The following is a 24,216-nucleotide window of genomic DNA, read 5'->3' as shown; positions in this document are numbered from 1 at the left end:
AAAGGCTATCGAGGTGGGAAGAACGACTCAGGAAAGGATTTCCCTTGGTTTATTTCCCTTTGCGAAGAGAAGAACCCAGGAACACCGACGATCTGAGAAATACAAACACTGATACTTGATTCGTTTTGTGATCCTGCCTTTCTGCCCACCTGGACCTTGGTGACACTCTCCATTCTTTCACGTTCAATAACATTTTTCTTCGTATGTGGAGCTGAGACCTGGGAATGAGTTATTATGGCAGCAGTTGTGCAGCAGAATGAGCTTGTGTTTGAATTTGCCAGCAACGTCATGGAGGATGAGCAGCAGGTATGAGACGGTGTAAGAAACCATATTTGTACAAGTTGGTGCTAGGAATATTATGAAAATAGGAGGAAAAAATGTGGTGTAAAACAAAAAAAAAAAAGCAAACACTGAGATCATTATTGTTGCAGCAGATCTTTCTGCTGTTTCAAAAGCTTCCTGTTGCTTCCTGTAACTTGTGTGGGCAGAACAGAAATTGGTTGAAGTGTCATAACTTCTGCAGTACTGCAGAGACATCCTCCTCCGAAAATGTTTTCCCTGTGTCGCTGATTTGTGCCGGTAGAATCTATCCATTTGTGATGCAGAATTCACCAAATTCTGGTATTTGACAGTAGTTTTAACCTTCCTAGCGTGCTAAGATAAAAGTCTATAAAAGTAATGGTCATACTACAGATGACTAGAAGGAACAATCTTCTTTATATGGATTGGTTTCTAAATTGTGTTACTGTATACCGGCTGTTCATAAATAAGCTTCAAAGTAATTTAAATGAGTTTCTTTCACACTGCAGGGAAAATATGTCTGTTTCTGTCTGAGGAGCCTCTCGGTTAGGTGTTGATTATTGAAACCACATCCTGTGAGTCCTGAGGCTTCAGTGAAGGATTCCTATTGTAGAAATCAGGCAGCTCCTCTGTAGGTGGTAGTTAATAGTAGGATTTTGCATTTATTAACAAGAAAGTAGATGTCTGGGTACTGTGGAGAGACAGTTCTTAAAAGGCTGAGAAGTGCTGCGACAAACTGTTCCTCTTTTTGTGAACGCGGAAAGCATTTATCCTCCTCTCTATAATCTTGTCTCTGGGTTTTCTGTATGGCCTAATGTCTGGCTGGGTCAGTGGCCCGTTTCTGCTGTCAGAGTCATGCGATCATTTCAATGAACTGAGTGTTGTCTGTCTAAAGTGCTAACTCAGTTTTGGGTGGAACTAGTAATGTAACTTCCTTCCCTGTATTTTTCCAGAGCTTGTGGTAGCCTGGGGATTTAGATATGGGAATTGCACAAACATAGTAGAAAATGAACCTTATTTATTACCTCTGTTTGGTGTTCATTGCTGGTTTTACTTTACAAGGCAGTGGGAGAGGGGGGAGTTGAAATGGGGTGGACTACTTCAGCATGGTTCCTGGAAGGGGTAATGTAAGCAAATGTGGTTTTGCTCGGTTTAGCTATGCATTCTACTGCTTGCAATTTCTTCAGATGCTCACCTGAAAAAACTTAAAAAATATTAAAGAACACTCAACAGGGCAGTAAAACTTCCCTAAACCGAGTCTTCACCAGCCCCAGAACAAACTCAATGTTGACATTTATCTTGTAGCCCCAGTAAATCCTACTCCAGGTTAAGCCTAAAGAAGGAAGGAGTCCTATAGCGTATCCTAAAGGTGATGAAATCAAAGAATGCAAAAGGCCAGAGAGAGAGAGTACATAGCAGAAGATCATCACTGCAAACAGTCGGATGCAAGCTCCTCTGAAATAACTGGCTTACCTTAGTTTAGGTGTCAAAAATACAGGTAGCCAGCTAGCTGGCTGCACAAAGGTAGATCTTAAATATTAAGTTGTGAAGAGGAATGCTGCATAGGAAAAGCACTGGGAAGCTGGAGTAAGATTTAGCTCAGACAGGGATTTATACTATAACATTAACCCAAAAAGATTGATTATGTGTATAACTGGTTGATCTGCTTCTTCCAACATAGGAGCTATTGCTACTGCTGGAGTTTTTCTGTTATGGACAGATGAATTGTATTGAGGGATAGATAACACCATTTGTGTAGTTTGCAAAAATTTTATCTCTGCAAGTACTCTGTGTTGGTCAAAAGATTTTTTTGAGCTTCATCAGTATACAAAAGGTGATGCCTTTATACACAGGTGTCAGTTAACTGATCTTTGGATAACTATTTTTGTGATTCCCCCAAAAGCTGGCATTGAAAGAGTTTCAGTACTTTTCTTCTTGTCAAAGCTTTGCCTGGAGCCCTGTTATGCCAAGAGCTGTCAGGACATGGAACAGCTGCGGGGAGAGGTTCAGGGTCTAGATGGCAGCTAGGCTCAGTGTTTCGGGGAAGTCATAATTCATGGCTATTTTTATTTATTTTTTTTAAAGTCTTGGTTAAACAACTGTAAATTATGAACAGTCCATTTGCAAATGTAAGCATTTAACCAGTGGCAGATGCCAGTAGGAGGGACTCTATCACGTGGCCCCGTGTGAACAGGAAAGGCTTTCGCTTATCAGCTCTACCCTTTTCAGTTTAGAAAATAATGATTTTTTTTTTTTTCTTGGAGGGTTCATTTATCGCATTGTTCATGTATGGTGAGGAAGAAATGGGATGAAAATATCCTTGTAATTTTGAGATGGGAAGAAGTGGCTTGCACTTATAACCTGACTGGCTGCTACTATGTGTCAGAGGTCCTGGTTAAATAGACAGTTTGCCCTTTCCCCCCCCCTCCTTCTTCCTCTTTTTTGAGAGAGAGACTGCACACGTAAACCTGGGCAGGAGCTCCTACAGACTTTGGCTGAGTCAGTGCCGCTGCCTAAAACTGCTTTTCTTCATGTCTGCAGCTTCTCCTCTAAATGTCTTTTCATTTAGCCCTTTGTTAACTTACAGTTAGTGTGGTATTTGATCAGGACATTCTTTATTTAAAAAGCTGAATAAAAGCAGCCACAGAGGCTTGATCCATACTAAGAAGTTTTAAATGGTGCCAGGGACAAGCTGAATCATTGCAACCTTAAAATTGCTAGCAGGGTCCCCAGCACGACTGCTCTGTGCTGACAGGTGCTCTCTCAGGTGGCTCTGACATGTAGTAACTTGTGCCTGAAGACACCTTCTGCATCTCTGAGGGATGTTTCTCTCTCCCCTTCTTCTGAGGAAGAGAGGTCCAAGCTCTCAGGTTGGGCCATGACTTCTGCACTATCTTCTCCTGCCTTGGTTTGCTCTTCCACGTTCCCTGGTGTTGCTGTGGACTTTACTCGGTCAAGGCCAAGATCTACATTTTTTGGCTATTTCTAGCTCCTGCAGAAAGTGTCCGTCCCCGTCCCCCCCACCCTTATCCACTTGTAGTTTTATAAAGACTTTCAGAAAATGATTGTGAGGTCCATAATGAGGTTGTCTCCCCAGGAAAGCATCTATCTGCTTCCAGCCTCCCTCTGTGAAACTTGGTAATTTCTCAGATGCTGGCTGTGGGAGCGCCTTTAAAGTCAGGAGGCTGCCTCTGCTGTTGGCAGAGGAACCTTCAGCAAGAGAAAACTGAAGCCCATTTTCTAGTCACCAAAGTCACTTTGTCTCGTTTCATTTATGTTTATTTTTAAAAATAAATTGCCTGTATTTGTATTTTGTACTTGTATTGGCCAGTATTTGTCTTGGTTTCAGCCAGGATAGAGTTAATTTGCTTCATAGAAGCTAGTGTGAGGCTGTGTTTTGGATTTGGGATGAGAAAATGTTGATAATGTGCTGATGTTTTGAGCTGTTGCTAAGTAGTCAAGGACAGTCCAGCTTCTCGTGCTGGCCTGCTAGCAAGAAGGCTGGGGGTGCACGGGGAGCTGGGAGGGGGCACAGCCAGGACAGCTGACCCAGGCTGGCCAAAGGGATATTCCCTACCATATGACATCATGGTCAGTGTATAAACCTGGGATGAAAAAGGAGGAAGGTGTGGGGGGACATTGGAAATTAATGATGTCTGTCTTCCCAAAAAAACATTACACGTGATGGAGCCCTGCTTTCCTGCAGATGCCTGAACACCTGCCTGCCCATGGGGAGTGGTGAATGGATTCCTTGTTTTGCTTTGCTTGCGTGCGCAGCTCTTGCTTTACCTATTAAACTGGTTTTATCTCAAGCCATGAGTTTCCTCACTTTTACTCTTCCGATTCTCTCCCCCGTCCCACCGTTGGGGAGTGAGTGAGCAGCGGCGTGGTGCTTAGTTGCCAGCTGGAGCTAAACCACGACAGTATTGCAAACCTGAATTCTGTTGCTCTGTTAAAAAGACAGTTGTTTTTCACTGAGGTTTCTTTTGCTTCCACCCCCTGCCATGTAGCTTTTCCCTGCTTCTATCTATCACATGCTTTTCTTCCCACCCATCACTCACTTGCACAACATTTATTCCACACCAGTTAGATGGTAGTTACCATATTCCTGGGACAAGTTTTCTTCCTTAGAGGACTTGAAGTACTGTCTTCTCATACTGCCAGAGCAGAAGAAATCCTCTTCCTTATTTTCCATTTCCGCAACGAGGATGGTGTTTTGATCTTCTGTCAGTTTGTGACAGCCAAAGAAAAACTTCTCAGGAGAAAAAAAGAAACACCTTGTCAGCATGTCAAACACCCAAGAAGAATTTGAGAGCAGGAAGATTGCTGTCTTTGGGCCCTGGAGGAGGGCAGGGTTCAGTTTTCAAGGGGTCATGGAGCATGACTGTTGCTTTCAGGGACCTGCTTACGGGACCTTCCATAGACTTCAGCATCTGTCTGAAGCTTTGCACCCCAGATTGTTTAAGGTCAGTCTACAGGACTGGTTTGTAGATAAGCTACAGTGATGAGGAATTTGGTGTCTAAGACTCGTGAAAATTTCAGCAGTAACTCAACTCCTTTATGTGCCCAGCAGACATGGGAGATGCGTTGAAGCCAAGCCAAAGTTTTGATGGAGGTAAGGTGTCATATTTTAGCTATATTTTGCACAAGAAAGATGAAGCAGCAGAAGCAGGCAAAAGGGAAAAAATACACAAATTGTTCTTCTATGGGTTTATGTATGGATTGCTTGAAAATCGTTGCTGACACTAATTTGGGACTTTAATTTTAGGATACTTTGCACTCTTCCTTTCTGTTAGTGCATGCAGAACCACCTTTGTATTAGAAATAAATTCTTTGTGATCTCGCTATTAGAGAGGTAATTTAATTTGTCTTAATTGAATCACTACCTTCTAGTCATTAATTTAATGTTTTACCTGTGTGTAATTCTCATTACACACAAGCATCAAAGGGAGCCATAGTAAACATGGGCTCTTCTGCAGTTCTCAATGTGTACAAAGTTAGTTCTATGTTCTACAACAACAGAGCTCCAGGAAGCTTTAGCCTGGCTCTCAGTTGGGATTCAGGTGCTTTCAATGAAATCAAGACCATTATAGAAGTACTGAGGTGAGATTTTTACCTCTCAACAGTCATATCTACATCAGCATACATTAGTAGTAGATTTTAAAACTGAATTAAATGCTTGCTAATGAAATCATAACCAATTGCAAATATTGTACAAAAAAGTGATAACGGTTTCCACAAAAATGCATTTCACATTAGATTTGTTTGCAGTTGCGTGAAAGCTTTTCTCTCGGAAAGCATATTATATATTTGTTCCAGCCTTTCCTTCTCACAACAGTGGCAGGAAAGAAAATCCATATGTTGTACCTCAATAACGTTTGAGTGGGAAGTAGGTGTAACAATGGTTTCACAATAGAAGGCCACAAGAAGTGATATTTACTCTGACTCTTCCAGTTCAAAACTTATTAATTTAAAGAAAAACACATTTAAAGTGTCTTACCACGTGTGAATGCTTTTCTGTTCGTCTCTTCTCTTGCAGAAGCATAGTGTGTCAGCAAGCTCCTCAGATGATCCGGTGGCGAGTTCAAGCGATGAGGTGTTCCCCTGCCCATGGGGGTTTCTCTGACTGTAGACAGGCACAGTGACTGTGTCAGAGGATGTATATGATGGCTGTTTCTGGACATGGTCAAAACACAGTTTAACCTTGCAGAGCAGATCGCATCTGATCATATAGATCAAACCAACTGCTGCTGAAATGCTTGACAGCAGCACTAGTCAGCACCATGGGAAATGTTTCAGGCGGTGGTGAAGTATGTTTTAGTAACATATGGATGCTTGGGCTTCTGTAATTGGGTTTCAAACCAGAGTGATGAGCAGGGTGTAATATAAATAGGGCTTTGAGAAACTGAGCTGGTAATATATGACAATCAACTGGTTTTATCTGTTTCGTTTATTATTCTGAAACCCTTTTTTATGACTTGTTCCCACTGAAAACTAACAGCAGTGCTGAAGGTGGTTTGGCTTCACGGAGGCCAAGTCAGTGATGTGAGCGTCAGTCATTAGAGAAGGATGGTGTTGAGCCAGAGTACTTTTTTTATCCAGAAGAAGCTAATGGGAGGCTTATCCTAAGCACAGGCAACTCTATATGTTGCTGCAGAAGCTGCAGCTATTGAGCTGGTGCAACAGCAGAAGCAGGGAGGAAGGAGTGCCGCGATTCGAAGATGTGGCAGGAAGACAGCTGGCCATTTGCCAATGACCGTGATAAGACATGGATACCTCCATCAGAAATACACACCCCTATGCCTCCACCCTTTTATAGTCCATGGAGAGGAATAGGCGTTTTTAGGGCAAGATTTGTCCTATTGTAGTACAGGAGCCTAAAACTGGTCAGGGAAATTGTGCCCTAGAAATACCCCTTTCTCTCTGTTGGCTCTGAAGGAAACCTGGGGTTCCTAGCTCAAGTCCAAGTGCCTGTACCACAGCTGTCTGAAGTTAAGTGAGATGAACTTCACCCTTAGTGTCTAGGAACTACAGCAGGATGAGAAGACTGAAGTCTTTATATTTGCATCTTCCCTATCCATAGTTTTTACAGCAGAATACTGAACAGGTACTTGCAAAGCAGGTGACAGGAGCCTGAAGAGAGTGCTGTATGTAATCCTTTTTAAAAATTTTTTTTTTCAATGTAGTCACATGTGTGGGTGTACAATATATGTAACTTATATCCAAAAAGTTATATACTGTAGAATATTACTGAAATTGAGGTATTTAAACTATTTTTAGAGCATGAATTATACCTCAGTAATGAGGCTGTAATGGATCATCTTCTAGTTTATGGAACATATTGTTGACAATAAAACTTTTTTTTTTAATGCATACAGTATTTTATTTTTCTTCTCTCTTTACGGTGCTTTAACTTTTTTATTGATGTGGCTTTTATTTAATCAAATCTATTTGTTAATTCTTGCCTGGAAGCAAATACAATCGGGGATGTTGGGGTCAGTAAACAAACAGGATGCACAATGTGAACACGATGCTTTCTGAGGAACAGCGAGAACTCTTGGCCACCAATAATTCCTGGTTTCTCAGCCCCACCAAGATGCAACCTTGCACAGAGATGGCCAGAAAGGTGTGGGGTACAAGCTGTCCCATTATTTGACTCGATACATGCCCATTATCTGGCAACATGATTGCACAAGAGGGCTTTGACTGGTCTGCCTTTTGTTCATTTTTATTGATCTCCTACCATGTTACTCTGTTTTGAAGCTTATGTTTGGTACAGTAGGTACGTTATTCGTTGAGGTTTTTTTGCTTTTGGTTTTATTGGGTTTTTAGTTTAGCAGACTGTCCATGATAGAAGCCCGTGGAAATACTAGTTTTGTTTCTTAATTCTTCCTTTTTTCTTGATTGCCCTTTACCACAGTTGTTGCTAAGACATGTTTTACAAAACACAGAGCAATTTAAAGTGGTAACTACCGCCTTTTAAAACTTATAACTGCATTTTCTACTTTCAGTACTTACATTCCAGACTCTTCACTAGGAGAGGCTTACTCCCAAGGCCGTTGTCTGTGTTGAACCAGTAGCTCTGATACCATTTTCCATTGGTAGCAGTATGTGTCGTGGAAAGATAGTGAGACATGAGCAATCCCTGAGCAAGCTCATAATCATATGGTGGTGTTTGGCTTTTTTTTGTGTGTGTGTGTGTGGTTAAATAAAAAAATTGCTTGATCTGTGCATATCTGTGCTCTTCTGTGGAGGGTGGGACCAAATGTTTCTCAGTAACATGTTTTAGCAACTTTTTGGTTTGTTTTCTTGTTTTCAAGCTTGCCACAATGATAATGCGATTTATTTTTATTCTGAGGATTACACTCGACTTTCTTTGAGCCTGCTCTGCTATCATCAGCTATGACTTTCTTCCTGCAAATGACATTTTAAAAGACTTGCTTTGAAAAATACAGTCTCTGTAGTAAATGCTATTTTCTGAAAACTTCTTCCTGTTAAATGGTTGCCTTTTCAGAGAGTGTGCATCTTATTATTGTTACCGGTCAGCTTCATTTCTGTTTTTCCAGCTGCCTCTTTCCGTCTGTGTCTGATGCAAAATAACTATTGAGACAGAAGGATGATGTCTGAAAGCAGATTTAGGAAGGAAAGTGGTGGGGAGAGTAATGTCAACTGCCTAAAGCCATAAGAATTAGAGAAGGAAAGTATTATGGCACATATATCAAACACTCTCTGTTACACCCCTTGCTCTTCTAGCAAGTGTCCCTTAAAATAGTGGTCTTCTGCTAGTGTCTCATGGGAAACTTGGTTCCTGTGAGAGCTTTATCCAGTCCAACCAGCCGCAGGACTCCTCCACCCCCCGCTTGATTGGAAAGAGCAAAAGATGAAGGTGCTTGCAGCAAGCTGCTTGCCCGGTAGCATTGCCAGCAAAGTTTAGCATTTACAGTGCTGTGCCACTCCTCTGTATCATCAGCTTTTATGCTGCAAAATAGTGTTGTGGGACTCTGATATTACCTACTGGAGTAAAGTCTACATATTAGATACTACAATGATAGTCAGCCTCTGGCCCATAATGGAAGACTGGTTTTATGTGCTAAAAATCAATCTCATTCTTTGGTACTCCCTCCTGACGGTCTAATATTCAAGTGATGTAGTATAGGTGTCTTGAAGTACTAATCAGTAAGTGGTTAGATTGGACGTAGTCTAACAACCTTTATTTCAATTTTCTTTTTTTCTACCCCCCAGCTTGGTGATCCATCTATTTTTCCTGCTGTCATTGTGGAGCATGTTCCTAGCGCAGACCTCCTACACAACTACTCTGGCTTAACCTGCGTGGATGAACCTAGCGACATGATCACTGAGAGCTCTCTGGACGTCGCAGAAGAGCAAATCATAGAAGATGATGATATCACCCTCACAGGTTGGCAATAAAAACATTTCTGTGCCATGTTGTTGCACAGAGATGGCTGTGGTTAACAGTGGAAAAAAGCTTAATGACAAAAAAAAAAACAGGCAACAAAATTACAGTAGTGTTGAATGCTGTTAATTCTGTGCAAAACAGAGAAAATGGCATTAATACCATTAGCAGGTGGCTTGCAATCCCAGCTGCACAGCTGATAATGGTGAAGAGTTTCATCTATCAACAGGGATTAAGATGGAGTCCTGCTCAGGGTACTGACAAAACTTTTCTTTGTTCTTCATAAGATTTGTTTGCTCTTATTTAATGGTTGGTACGTACCTAAGTAAACATACATACCAAAAAGCAGGAATATGCAGCAGTACAGATGCACTGCTTTTAGCTTCCAGAAGGTGTATAATTAGTCATAAAATGTGCACGTTATTGTGGCTTACTGGTGTAAGTATGCCCAGCATAGTATTCATTTGGGATCTTTAATAATGATTAACACCTAAAATACAGATGTTCTCTGTAAATTCTGTTAGAAGAAGTAGCCCTAAAGAGAAAACAATTCTCAAGAGGAAAGCTCGAAGATATGTCACTTTTTTTTTTTTTTTTTAAAAAAAAACAACCCCTTCAAATGCGTGCATTTGAAGCATTTTTGCAGAACAAGTCTGAAAGGTGGGGTAGATAGTTCACAGACTGGGGATCTGTTTCTGTGTCATCTTCCAGCCATTAGGCTCCACACCTGGACTGTCTCCAGGGTTGGAGACAGATTGCTGGTTTCAATCATGCTTTTGACATTATTTCCAAAGGCATACTGTGATACAATCTTTTACCACCAAAAGCAAAACAAAAACTCAACAAAACTTGACATGAAGAGCAGTTCACAGGGTAAACTGACATGAGTTGTTCTCAGTAAATGGTTTTATCTGATAAAAATGGTTCTTTTTTTTTTTTCTTAGCATTGCATTATTTGTGAACAGGCTGTGATCATACAAATAAGCTAGCTGATTATTCAAGAAGGTTTTACGTACTTAAATATTATTTCAAGTTCAGACCTCTTGCCAACTATTCACTTGCTATTCATATTAATTATTCACACTGCAACTGGCATTTCCTCAGTGTGTTACTTAAGCACCACTTAATGTGGCTGTGTGAATTTTTCATAGCGGATCGTTTTTATGAATCCATATTCACTGTAATATATTGTGTGTGAATTTTTACTTGCATGAGTAATTGTGAAACTCCACTTTCGTGAATACTCTTGTTAACATTTTTTTGTTGCTGGTCACATGAGAAGGGGTTGAAAATTGGTGCCAGAGACTGAAAATATGTAATCCATGTAACCGATGGTGTCCAAGGGTTTCTGGGATACTTCGGAGGCAGACAAGTACGGTATTGTTCCCATCATCCATTGTAGTTCAAGCAGTCTGGTTTTCTTTAAAGGCAGAGTCCTTAGAAAACCAGAGCTGCTACGTTGCAGAGATTATTGTTGTGAAGGAGATGTTAACTAATTATCAGTTTCACACTCTCCGTCCCGCTAGCTACCATGCGTGCTGTGTGTTTCCTTGGGAAGGAAAGTGCCTGGTTTTGCAGTGCTGGATGAGCCCAGGCCGGGCAGGGACCAGCACCGCCGCTGAAAGCTACTGCTCAGGATGCAAGGCACAAGGGTAGCACTAGCAGCTCAAACCCCGGGTTCTGGCAGGGAGCTATCCAGCCTGACTCGAGGGGGCAGAATTTGGGGGCCCAGGGGTGCGAAGGCACCCCACAGGAGGCGAGGAGAGGACATTGGGGAAGGAGCCCCCCGTCACCTCCCTGCCCGCTGCAGGCAAGCATCGGCTGTGGCCGCGGCTGCCTGCTTGAACTGCGGGGCTGCCGTGGAGGAGACCCGGATTGAGCATGGCTTGCCATAGGCTGTCTCTGAAATGGGGCTATCGTAACTGAGATTTCCCACCTACTTTATTTTTCAGCTGCTTTTTTTTCCTCCCTTCTTTGAAGTTCCCTTCTTGATTCCCACACACACCCCCCCCCTCCATGGGGTGTGTTTGGTCTCAACAGTGAAATGCGTTGTTTTGCTCTTTGAAGTTTGTACCAGTCACTTCCACGTTACGCCTTTGAGAAAGGATCAGACATTATAAAGACTGCGCTAATTCCACGTTAAAATATTCATAAGACTGAAGTTCACAGGAAAACAAAACTGAAACCGCCGTCATTTGCGACTAAATGTTACAGAGAAATGGCTGCTTAATACGCAGGATTTGGTTTGTTTTTTTTTTTTTAAAGTTACCAGTTTTTCAGTACTGTTTTATGACTCTGTCATATGTTAAACTTCTCTTTTCTCCTAAACTAACAGAAATGAGCAGTAGGTCTGAAACTGAAGCAATTAGTTTTTAGGGATCTATCTGCAGAATAATGGACGCTGGTAGGGTTTTCCATCTATAGGATGTAGCTTCAGCCCTTCAAAACTACAGCTATCGCACATGGGAGATTATTTACCTGTAGTATAAATTATAACCTGCAGAAGATTACAAGAACAGCATCTGTGTCATGTGAAACCCTGATGAAAGATGGCTAACAACCAGCTTTTTAGTTCTATTAATGCTCACGCTTTAATTAATGAATAGGCAGACTTGTCTTATCACTCTCCTCTTTAAAAGCACTTTTCCCTGGAAAATCTGCGATGGCAATTTATATGGTCAGTTTGTTGCCAGTATTCTGGGACTTTAAATTTTAAACTGGAGCATTTGGCTTTGAATGAAGTTTTATCTCTAAAGAAAATATTGAATTGTAGGGTTTTTTCTCTGAAAAATACATGTTTTGTGCAGAGTAAATTCTAGGCCAACTTGTCAGATGGTACAATTTGCTACACTTTACTTACCTTTTTAATGTAACTAACTGCAGCTATACGATGCGTAGGAAGGAGGAACTAATTGGATTATGTAACTTCGTGAAAACATTTTTTAAGTTTTTGGTTTGTTTTTTTTTTTACTTTGCCATGTCTGGGCATTTAGTTTAGAAAAATAACAGTTAATCAAACTCTGCCATTTTCTGGTTCACCTGTTCTAGCATTGTTCTAATGGGATCAGGGAAGCAGCCGCACTGAGACAGTTTGGGGCGGTGAGGGAGAAGGGACAGAAAATTTGTGCTTAGATGCCCCGTGCCCTAGTCTAATTCAGGAGCATGGAAGTATGCGTCTTCATAGATCGGTAACAGTGCTTAATAATCAGTTCAGAAGTTATTTTACAGCATTTGGCTTGTACATTGGGCAAAGCTTTAGCATTCGTGGCACAAGCCAAGCTGGTTCAGGTAGAAGAATGAAGGCAAGGAGATACTAGGTGCTGCAGTCCCACACAAACCCATCTTTGGTGATCATTTATGATGGTTCAGAGAAATCCAAACGAGTAGTTAGGTGGAAACTGAACTTCATAGTGTTAATCCGTGAGGATTTTGAGTTGATGAAATGACAATTGAAAAAAAAAAATGGGTACAGATTCAGTTACTTCGTAAAGAAATTATGCACTTCTGCACGTAGCATCTGGTTAAAAACGGCGAGGGTTTCCCATATAGCTCCCCAGTGAGATAATTTTCCTTACAAATGTTAAAGCCTTATTTAAAAAGGAAAACGAAGGGTGATGTGTAGGTCTCCTGAAATACCTTTGTTCTTAAATTCTGTTTTCCAGTGTCAGCTAACAGTCAGCTCAGAGTTGATACTAAAAAGCAATCGCTTACGTTTTAACAGCCAGCTATTCTGCAAAAGGGGGCTCCATCCGTGCGTAATGGATCTCTTTCTACTTTTAGCAATGATAGATTTCTTCTGGTGACACTTTGAAGCTCTGTGGTGTCTGTTTTTGTCTGTAGTAAAACCAGCAGTGAATTTAAACACAGCTGTGACTACTAGCACAGCCCTTATCTTGGCCTGGACAAGGATTTGGCATTGTCTACTCTCTGGAGCTGCCGGCCACCAGGGCAGCGGCAGGAGCGAGAGGGGACCAAAAGCAGTGTAAAGCTCTCAAAAGAGCCGCAGGGCAGGAGCAGGGAAAGCAGGACTTTGGACTGAGGCAGGGAGCATGCAGCATGAGGCATAGTTTCTTTCTCCACCAGGTGAGAAGAGCAGAAAGCTGTGTTCGGGCAGGCCTCGCACTAACGGCACATGCTGATTCATACCAAACCCAGATTCCCAGCAACTGGGCTGTAATTAGCACGCAGATAGAGGCTTACATTTGTGGCTTGCTCAGATAAACAAGAACTTGTAGTGTACCCTGGGAAAAAAATGAAGTTAATTTTGGGTGTGGTGTCCCCCCCCCCTTTTTTTTTCTCTCCCACCCCTTTTTTTTCCTTTTTCCTTCCCACCCCTTTTTTTTCCTTTTTCCTTCCTTCCCTCTTTTTTCCTTTTTCCTTCCCTCCCTCTTTTTTCCTTTTTTTCTTTTGAAGTTTCTACCTATTTAAGATAAGATTTTAAATCTGATGCTTCTCCGAAATTGTGCCCCCCCATTCTTTCAGCTCTGACTTTGCCAAATTGTAACAAATAAACTATTTCATCCCAATTCTTCTTAAATTTGTGACTGTATCGTAACTGCCAGTGACTGGAATATCTTTCTGTTAAAAAAAAAAATCTCATTAAAAGAAAAACTGAAATAATGGACACCAGCCTGCCTTTGGTAACTGAGTTGGTTATCTCCGAGCTCTGTCTCAAGTGATGCCAATTGGCATCTTGCTGCTAGTAGACAGAGAGGTGGTGCTTGATCTCCTCTGTGCAGTACCCCATACCTTGTTTGTTTTAGCTCTTGAGTTCTTGTCATTCAACTTGCTAACCCAGCAAAACGCCAGAAACTTTTTTCATCCATTTTCTAAAACTAAATTGTCTCACTGCATGATCAAAAAAGCTTGGGAGCCTGGCTTGTGTTAAGTGACAGGAGTTTGGATCATGAACTGGGGCAGAGATCATAGAATCACAGAATCCCTTAGGTTGGAAAAGACCTTTAAGATGGGAAGAAGAACCACAGCCCTTGGTTTTTCAGCAAGAGGGAAATACTAATTTGGTTCAAACCACCTTGTGAAGTCATCGTCTAACAAGAGGCTTGAAGGGTGTTAGCAAGGACATTAATGTGGTTAAGAAACTTATTTTTGCCATTCTGTGCCTGTGGATAGACAGATAGCTGGCATTCCTTACATTTTTTGTGAGCATCAAATTATATTAATTTCTATGTTTATTTATATGACTATTACAGTTTCCTTTCATTAGCCTTGGACATGGATGGTTGATTTTTAGCCATATGATGTAACAGTGATGTAAAGCTGATGACCTCTGCCTTTCCTGCCATTAGTCAGAGTGAAGAATTGACTCTGCTCCGTCACCTTAGCACCTGAAAGCAGGTGGAAGGGTTTGCTCCTCATACAGCTGTTGCTGAGGAAAGAGCAAACAGTGGCTGGTCCTTCCTCCCTGCCCACAGCACTGGGCACCAGGGGTACCACTGCTGGTGTTTCAACTGGATGTGGCAGCATAAACCAGCCCCGCTCAGTGGCTTCGGCTGAGCTGGATCATGGCAGGTTACCTTCCCATCCATCCAAACACCACCAGCACTGATGACAGCTGCTTTGGCAGGGCTGTGTGCCTATGTTTAGGGTGACATCCTCATTGTGGTCTTCATTATACTGCTAGATGGTATGGAAAGTTCTCATCCAGCCAAAACTTAGAAACAGGAGCCATGAAGTCAGCACGGCCAGGCCAAGCGTGAGTGTGCCTGCAGACTGCATGGGCTCTACTTGGTTCAGACTCCTCCTCAGCTGGCCAGCCATTCTCTAGGGATGCTTGTCGGCTCATGGGGCTGAGATGCCCTGTGGCTGAGCTCCTGAGCCTGCAAGCCACACAACAAAAGTGTTAGCAGTTTGCTGCCCTGTCTCGCTCTATGCCTCTATCCCAAAGCAGGACCTTAGTCCCTACTCACTACCTCCCCTTTTCACACTGTCATCCTCCCCATCTCCGCACTTCTCATTTCTTAAGCCTGTTTGGAGATGTCAGCCAGAAGGTGCAGATCCTGAACTGTCTGAATGTCTGCGCAAGACGTGGCGGGGTCGGGGGGAGTCCTGTAGACAACAGATTGAGTTGCTGTGCGGGTCAGGGTTCCCAGCGCCCATCTACTTTATTCTGTCTTAGCCTGAGCCTCTGACCCTTGGAGCATGGTAGGACGGAAGTCAAGGAAAAATCCAGAAGGTAAGGAAGCTTCTCCTGAGCGCCATGTGCTGCCTGCAAATCACAGCTGGGTGGAGGAGGTAGGGCTGATGTGTGAGTGTCTGCATTCATCTTTCCCCTCTCCTAATGATACGATTGCTGAAGTTGTAAACATTTGGGGTAAAACTGGGTTTTTATTGTTTGGTTATTTTTTTAGTTGTGTGATTGCTTAGTGCTAGTGAGCTGGGTGCTTTGTTGTTACTGTGATATTTTGATTTCTTTTTTTTTCTTTTCTTTTTTTTTTTTTTTTAAGTATAGAAATTCTGGCCTAAACCTCTTGCTTTTACGCAAAGAAGAAATGTTCCAAGGTCATTGCATTGTGTTCTGTGGTGCATTTTTGCTTGCTCTGTCAGTCTCCCTTTTTTTTTTTTTTCTTTTTCTGGTGTGGTGGGGGTTTTTTTTTGTGAGTGCCCCACCCCAAATTCCTCAAAGCTAAATAGGGAGAGAGGGCGTGAAGCTGACTCATTACAGAACTGAGAAAGTAACTGAGGTTCATTGGTGTCCTAGGGAGGGGAATACTAATGCAGCCATCTGTACTGCTTTGATAGATACAAGTGAATTCCCCAACGTAGCTTCACGTTTGTGTCAAAGTGTAAGGAAGCCTGGCTGGTGCATTTCCATCCAACAAAGAGTAATTTCTAAAAGAACGTGTTAAACAGTTCTAAAGGTTTACGGTACAAGGTATGGGAACTAACATCTAACTTATTTGTCATGCTACAATTATTTTGAAAAAAGTCCTCTGGAAAGTTACTCCAGTCAAACCAATATTATCTTCTTGGACAGCTGCTGTTTTGCAAAATGATATTTTATTGGATTTTTGTGTGTGTATATAGCTTCAGATGACCTCAGTTATAAATGAATGCCAGAGAGTTTTGGATTTGTCTAATGACCACCCTCATGAGATTGATGAGGGATTCTGTATAGTCCAAATTTTTTAAGTCTGCCAGCCCTCGGTATTGCTTTTTGTGTTTTATGTTTGCTTTCCAATGTCTTCCTGGAGCCTGTACTGTTACCCCTACCTGTAATCCTCATAGATTTGGGTGGTTTAGGATGAAGTTACACCTTTAGATCATATGCACTGTGTAGAAGTTGTGGAATATTTTCTTGTCTGTCCTCCAGGCTAAATGACAGGATAATTTTGGTGAGCATCTCTTTAATTATGGAATTCATTTCCTTTAGACCACCATAAGAAGAAATTAGCTATATTAGGTTTTTCTAAAGATACTATCTGGAATATTGTGGTAGTAATATTTATTAGAGTTCATGGGTGTTGTGTTTTATTACATGTGCTTGATCAGCAAAGAGAAGGGTTAGAAAGATGAGGCAGAAACAAAGGGTTTGTGTTGTTTTCGTGGTTTTTGTTAATACATGCAATCTGAAAAAAGTAGTGTATTAAACAAAGGAAGTAATTGCAGTGTGCATTTTCACCCCAGCTAACCTGTTACTACTCATCCAGTAGAAGACTGTTTAACACTTTTTATTCCAGAAATGAAATCGGAATAAATATCATGTTAAGCTTTAAGTCCAGTTTGTAGCTTAAGAATTAATTTTTCTCTCTTTTAGTTGAAGCATCTTGTCATAATGGAGATGAAACAATGGAAACAATCGAGGCTGCTGAAGCACTTCTCAATATGGACTCCCCTGGTCCTATGTTGGATGAAAAAAGAATAAGTAAGTCTTTTTATGAAAGCAAATCCCATCTGTATTTGCCTTGTTTATTTGTGAAAGAAGGAGGGATTCAATGCAACATCGTTGCATGGAATTGGTAAGATTATTTGGCTTCCAGGTCAACTTTACGTACATAGTTTGGATATCATAAATCCAGTGTTTTATGCAAGATTTCATTGCCGTCCCAGAGTTGAACAGGTAAAGAAAGAATAAAAAATTACAGAGGGAAAGTGTGGATGAAGTCAGGTGGTTTAGTTTGTAGTGTTTTGTTTGGCTGATAGAGGATTAGTCTGTTTATGTGGCCAAGATAAAAGAATATACGCTTACGTGTGCAGACTGCCTTAAATATGAATAAAAATGTGTGATCATCAAATAATTGTGCTTTTTGGGGGAGTGGGTTACATTATTAAATTGTTCTATTTTAATAGTGCTTCTGCTTGTATGAAATGTTGTCAGCACATATATTCCATTATGAACAAGCCTTCTCTTCCATGAAGGCCTTAAGTGTCATAGTTTTACTTTTATTCTATGTTTTAAATTTTTGGGGGGCGGGGTGGGGGGAAGCTTTTAAAAGACCTTGTGACTGTGTGAAAATATTCCTGTTGTCCCTCTCCCTTAAGCAACTATGTTTGGTGCAACTGAAGATGATGATATGGTGGCTCCTATTACACACGTGTCCGTCACTCTTGATGGAATCCCTGAGGTGCTGGAAGTTCACCAAGCCCCAGACCCTTACGCTGAATCACCAGAGACTCCAGAATTTGAACAACCAAAGAAGAAAAAAGGTAAGATGCTACTGGAGAAGAGCAGCATGGAGTAGGAGAGCAGTCTGGAACCATTCTGGGTGTCAGGTCAAAATAACTGAGTGGGCTCAGCTAGAAATAAGAGAGAAAGTGTTTTCTTACTGGGTAGTGTGAGCACAGATACTGGTGCTTAGATACTAATGATGTTGGAGAGGTAGCAATGATGGCTTATCCCACATGAAACATGAATCTCTGCTTGTTCCTATTTAGTTTCTTCTTCAGAGCAGAATTGCAATACAAGCTATACAGCTTTTGTTACTGTGAATCCTGAAGTACTTTAATTAGCTCTTACTTAGCTTCAGCTAAAGATACTTGATCTGTTCAGAATATGGGATGAGAATGCAGAGGGTTTTTTAACTTTTCTCGAATGTGAATGGTTTAATTTTTTTTTTTTTTAAATAACTTCATGCTATAGTAAGCGTTAGTCCCATTTGCAGTAGATAACATTTACACAGTATCCACTGAGTGATGTTCCACTGGAGTCGGTGCTGTGCCAAAGAGTAATGAAGTGGTGTTAGTTCTTCTGCTCCTATTTTCCCATCCTGCCTCAGTGTGGACCCCATCAGAGCTCCTGAAGCTGATGTGTACAGTGGAAAAGATACATGCAGTACAAGCAGATGTAAGGTGCTGTTGCAAGAAATTAAAAAAAAAAAAAAAGAAAAAAAAAAAGAAAAATAAACCAAGAGATTTATGTTTCTGGAAATAATCCTAGGGTTGAGTCAGAGCATTAGGGCTTTGACAGGTTCCCCTGTGAAATAAAAGCCTTCCGGAACAGGGCTCCTGCTACCCTGCCATACTCCTGCTGAATGAGAGTCCATTTTTGCTGCTACTTTTGCTGCTGCTTCCAAATGTTGGGAGTTGTTATCTGTGAGAGACAGCATATCAGTCTGTGGAGATCTGGGGGAAGCCTCCTGAGCCCCGAGTGTGTCACAGGGTCTCGTGGAGTTGGGTGTGGGTCAGGAAGTCTCCAATTCCCGTAAGAAAGCTGAACTGAAACTGCTGTGGAGGAGAGCTTTACCAGCAGCTGCCCTGAGAGTGCTGCTGGGGAAACTACCGTGCTGTGCACACTACTGTGAGATAACCAACCGTGAGAGGATTTTAAACTGGGGGGTTTTTTTGGTTGTGGGTTTTGTTTTGTGTTTTTTTTTTTGTTCTGTTCTTTTCTTTCTTCTTCTTTTTAATATTGGCTGCTATGTGGGTCAAAACAAGGAGCCGCTGTCGGCCAGACATTTAACCTCTTTGGCTTGATGCTTTCATACTCTCTTTTATGTAGTGCTTCTACTTACTCCCACTCCTTCCTCCTCCCTAGCTGTAGGTTCGAAAACCAGTTGCCTCACAGCAAATGTGTGTTTAGTTCTGACAGTTAATATGGGATAGAAAAAAACACCAGAAAAGAAGCATCATCTTAGTGTTCCATTAACTACTAGTTTTCAGTAAAGTTGAGACTTCATGAGGTAGATGGTATGGTTGTAGTTCACTTTAGGATGAAGTGCACTGTGCGGGTGGGGTTCTTTTGCTTTGTGGGGTTTTTTTTTAAAGTGCAATTGTTTCCCTTCCTTTTGTCAGTTTTGTGGCATGGCAAAGGACTCTGGTCATTCTGCCCTATCCATACCACTCATGATTTAATAAATTTCTAGCCTATATAACCCGTCGGCTAAACTTACAGAGTTGCATCGTGCAGAGCATTGACAGCTAACTGAGCCAGAATGGCACTGCCAAGTAGAGCTCCTCCAAGAAAATGTTCTTCAGAAGTGATGGGGTGACTTCACTTCCTTTCCTTGTGGGCCTTATAGCTGTGGTGGGAAAGTTGTATCGTCCAAATGTTCAACTCCAAACCCATGTTCAGCATGATGTTTGTACTCATGAATGTCTGAGCACTGACATTCCGAGCTACGGGTCAGAAAGACAGGAAAAACGAAGGGATGTCAGAGGAAGAAACCTGGAAATTTGCTATACTAATACCTTCAGTCATGTTTTTGCTATGGGAGGTATCTGGCAGTAGGTGGTCACAGAAGTTATGTAACACATTGTATTTTAGATATATACATTATATCTATTTAAACAAAACCCACTGAAAACAGTGCAAGAAAATGTGTTGAACTTTTTTTGGTGTGGTATAAAATATTTAATCAGGATGAGCATCTCACTTTCTAAATACCACATTAATTTGTGGCATGAATATCTAACCTGAAGTGTTTTTGCAACCATGGAAATAGGAAAGTGGAAATAGCAATTATAAATTCAATTAGCTATGCAAAGTTAGGGTAGCTCCACATAAGGCTTAGCTCTTGCACATTCTTCATCCTTCCTCTTTATAAAATTCTCTCCTAAAAAGGAGTTTAGTGATGTGCTCTGAAAGGTAACAAACTCATGCTCTATTGAGCCAAAGGAGGAAGCGTGCTAATGCTTGACGTGCTTTCAGAAATACCTTCTTTTAAACAAAGGAAACATATCTTGTGTGTCTCTAAACTGTGTTTTTGATGGTATCAGTCAGTGCATGGAGATTATAGCTCACAGTGTAGTCTAAAACCATCATCTTAAGTACAGAGCAGTAACGTCAGTACCTTTCTGTAAACGAGTTTCACATTTTTCACTGATTTCTAATTTTGAGTGGGTTTCTGGTAGAGGATTGTCCAAACAGGATGTCCCAAAGTAGTCTAGGCTGAGGTAAGAAAGCGTAGAATTGCTGTAGCTGTAGCAGTAGTATTCATATTTAGTATCTTAGGTTATCTCTGTTCAGAAGTGCATAAATTACATGTGATCGGTACTTATGTTACCTGAAGTTGACTAGCAGTAGTTCAGTCATGACCTAATTGAGCCCTTATCCACTTCATTTTCTTTTAAGACCTGATCTCATTTGGACACAAGGTAATTAATTACATCAAAGTAATACCCCCCACTCCTTAATGGCATACATTTACACCTGTACAAGAGGGGAAATGAGGTGAGCACCCAACAGAGTCTTCCCATGACACAACTCTGAGGGGAAAAAAGCACTTAGCCAGTTACCCTGAGGGACTTCTTGTGCAGTAGAAGCTGATCTATAGAAGAGTGACTTCATCTAGACATTTTAGGGGAAACAGACATTTCTGCAACAAAGCTGCTGAAAACATACTCTGGTAGTTCTTTATGTAGTTTCCTCACTGTAGCGCTCTCAAGTAGCTATCCCTCCTCACCCGTGCCCTGTCAAAAAAAAGGAAGAGAAAGAAAAAGGTGCAAAGGTGGACTTAGCAAGACTGCTAATGTCAAAAGGCAAGTGCTTAAGCTTTTCTTTAGATCTTTATTATGACAGTATGTTATATGGACTAGAAACATGTTTCTCGGAGTCCTCTGTCTGCTTGATCTATTTTGCCTCTCAAAAGAGCAAAGGTAGTACATGAATAATTCAGGTATTTTCAGTGGCCTAAGGGGACACTGCAAAACCTGATAAGAGAAATTTTTATTTTGTAAGAAAGTTCTGAAGGTTTCTGATTAATTACATTACCTGTAAAAGCTGACATTGCAGGGAATGAGAACTACTAAAGGAATAGGTTTGAGGTTTTATACTGAAAAGTACTTTGGCATGACTTACATTTTTTTACTCCACTTACGTTTAGGTAGTTGATTTTTCAACATTTTCAAAGCAATGCTCTTCATTCTTGTCATCAGTTGTAACTAACTTTTTCCTTTCAGTCTTCCTCACCAGATTGAGCCATCGTGCTTATGACTTTAAAAACTGGTGTTTTTCAGAGTCTGTTACTGGTTCTGCTGGTCTTAAGCAAACAAGTGACTTTCCTTTACCTGTAGCCACTGTTGAGAAAGGTGTAAAAGAGAATTGGACTGAAAAATGTTTTCTTCACATGATAGTATAGTATGCTGCTGTCAGTGGAGACTTCCAGTCTATTAAACAAACAAACAAACAAACAATCTTGTTTTATCCCTAAATTCCATTTTGGTGATGAATGAACAAGATAGTGCTCTGTATTTTAGCTAGCTTTTGCTGTTAAAACTCTTGCCCACAGTTAATAGCTTATTCTTCTCACCTCTTCTAAGTGCTCTTAAGAGTACATAAAAAGCCACAGAAAATCCAAGGGACATGGACTTCGGAAAAGTGAGCATAATCTTTATTAGAAGTACACTAAGAGTGCAGGGGGACCAGTCCTGCTGTAGAAATTGGAAAAGTTCAGCATCTTACTAGATGTAAGTGCACCTTACTAGAAATTGAATCCTCTTTGCATTGGGGTGACAGATCTCTTCCCTTTTTAGGTCCTTGTTCTTCTTTATTTTGTTGTTTGTTTTTTTTTTTTTCTAAGCTGCAGTTGGCTTACTAGTGGTTTATTTCAGGGAAGAAGCCAAAACCATCTCGTCCCGAGTCCCCTACTACAACTCCAAACATATCTGTGAAAAAGAAAAACAAAGATGGAAAGGGTGAGTCAAAGAGTTGTCACTGAAGTTTTCATAAGAATATTGTTTCCGAGTGACCTGGAGACAGAAATGTTTGTGATGTAAAAAGAAAATGTTCACTAGCTTTCTTGTGATGTAAAACCAGGTCTTATGCTCAGGGGTAGTTTACATCTTAAGGCAAGTAGAAAATCAGTGCATGAGATTTCTTGGTGAAATACCCAGTTCCTAGGGAGGATAAAGTATTTGTCACTTCAGTTGCAAGGGTTCTTGGAAACTCTTCAACTCCCTGCAGAGGCTGCTGTGTTTTGAATGAAGTCTTGGGGAGCGCTTTGCATTGTATTAGAGTTTCCTGGGCTGTGGTTATTTTGACAGATGATCTTTGAAAACGTTTTCCATCTGTGTGTGTCTAATTCTGCATGAGGAGCTAATCAAGGCTGCCACTTGGCAGCAGGAAGCACCAAGCCCTGAATTTTGAAGAAAGTTGTAACACAGCTTGAAGACTTGGGCAGAAAATTTGGGGTTTTGCTACTTCTTTCATTCCTCCTGTGCTTAAAAGGAAGAAAGAAAATCAATACCGCATAGCTGATACAACAAATCATTTCCTCCAGCCTGAACTCTTCCGTAGTGCCTGTCAGTTTTGTCAGCAGCTTGGTTGCTTTGCTGTTGGGTCCAGCGTGTGCACCCAAATGGCAGCCTGGTGCCCCAGTCCCCACCAAGTTCTGCGCTCAGCCGGAGCTGGAAATGAGCCTCCCCAGTGTCACCACAAGTGCCTGCACACACGCCTAGGGACTGATGTGCTCGCATGTGTGCAGTACTTGCCAGGAGAGGAGCCCAGCCAAACCTGGCAGGTGGTGACACAACAATGTCAAACTCTCTTGAAGTCAGAAGAATCACTACACTGAGAAATTAGTATGAGCGGGTTGTTTTTTTCTTTCGATGAGGGGTTTCCTGCAATAACAGGAAATAAAAACCTGTTTGCAAGCAGTAAATATTTAACAGGTTAATGCCAGCAATTTGGAGTATGCATTGTTGCTGCCTTTTTTTTAATTAAAACTTGATTTTTAAGTAAAAATGAAAGAAGTGTCAGAGGAACCTCCAAGTAGTGCTCAAATGAAGTAACAAAATACTAAAGCAGCTAGCCACAAAACTAGAAGGCAGAAGAGTCTAATGTTTCTGTCGATGATAGCAAGGATACACCATATTTCACATTTGTCCATTGTTACAAAATTGCTAATTCAGAACGAATTAAAAAGGAGCGTGTTGCCTGAAACCACCGCCTGTTACGAAAAAAGCTACCACAGAAGTATTTGTTTAGCATTTTGAGGAACATAGAGTTGAAGTAAAAGGGATATTAATATAAGTGGCCATGGCAGGGAACCAGCTAGAAAATCATGAGAGTTGCCTGTCTCTCAGTATCCACAGTGTTCCCCTAAGGGGAACGTGTATGCTAAAATACCAAGCCCTTCATGTAATTTTTTGATGCGATGCATTGAGAGGACCGAGTTTTCTACATATTTCTTCTTCTGCTGTGACTCACAGGAGGTTAAAAATGCTGCCTGTGAGTAAAGCACACGTGATTTTTGCAGACAGTCCTCTTCACAGTGATTTTCAGTGGCTAAGCAGTGGCAAATTTTCAGACTGCCTTGATGCAGCTGAGCATTTTCAGTCTAGACTACAACAAAAGCACCCTGGATTAGACAGTAAGTGGCTGGGAATGCTCTCACTCCTGGCTGACATTGTGTCTTGCCTAAGCAGTCTTAACCTTTGCCTTTCAGGGGTATCAGAAGGCAAACAGGCTGACAGTTTTATGTAAGCTGGGAGGCAGTTCTTGCAAAGGCAGTGTTTTTTCTCTAGGGATGCTCACTTTTCAAGTTCCTACCTGCTGAAGGAGCTGCTAACATTTTGTACTGCCAGTGCTGATGACTTTGCTGGGTATT

General features: G+C 41.3%; 1 protein-coding gene across 1 annotated transcript in view; it reads left to right on the top strand.

Annotated features, from left to right (window-relative positions):
* Nucleotides 1-106: 106 nt before the first annotated feature.
* ELF1 (E74 like ETS transcription factor 1) overlaps nt 107-24,216 on the top strand; it is a gene marked incomplete at its 3' end in the record, with an annotated part of 39,625 nt that continues 15,515 nt past the window's right edge. Inside the window, exons 1-5 of the mRNA XM_082006941.1 lie at nt 107-306; nt 9,043-9,217; nt 16,989-17,096; nt 17,714-17,878; nt 22,220-22,303. Of these exons, the coding sequence (XP_081863067.1) occupies nt 235-306; nt 9,043-9,217; nt 16,989-17,096; nt 17,714-17,878; nt 22,220-22,303 (604 nt within the window). The 5' untranslated portion in view covers nt 107-234. The remainder of the gene's footprint in view (nt 307-9,042; nt 9,218-16,988; nt 17,097-17,713; nt 17,879-22,219; nt 22,304-24,216) is intronic.

The sequence above is a fragment of the Phaethon aethereus genome (assembly GCF_964289735.1).
Source record: "Phaethon aethereus genome assembly, chromosome: 1".
In the NCBI taxonomy this organism is placed as follows: Eukaryota; Metazoa; Chordata; class Aves; order Phaethontiformes; family Phaethontidae; genus Phaethon; species Phaethon aethereus.
Note: the sequence above shows the minus strand (reverse complement) of the source record. Positions and strands in the feature narration are given on the sequence as shown.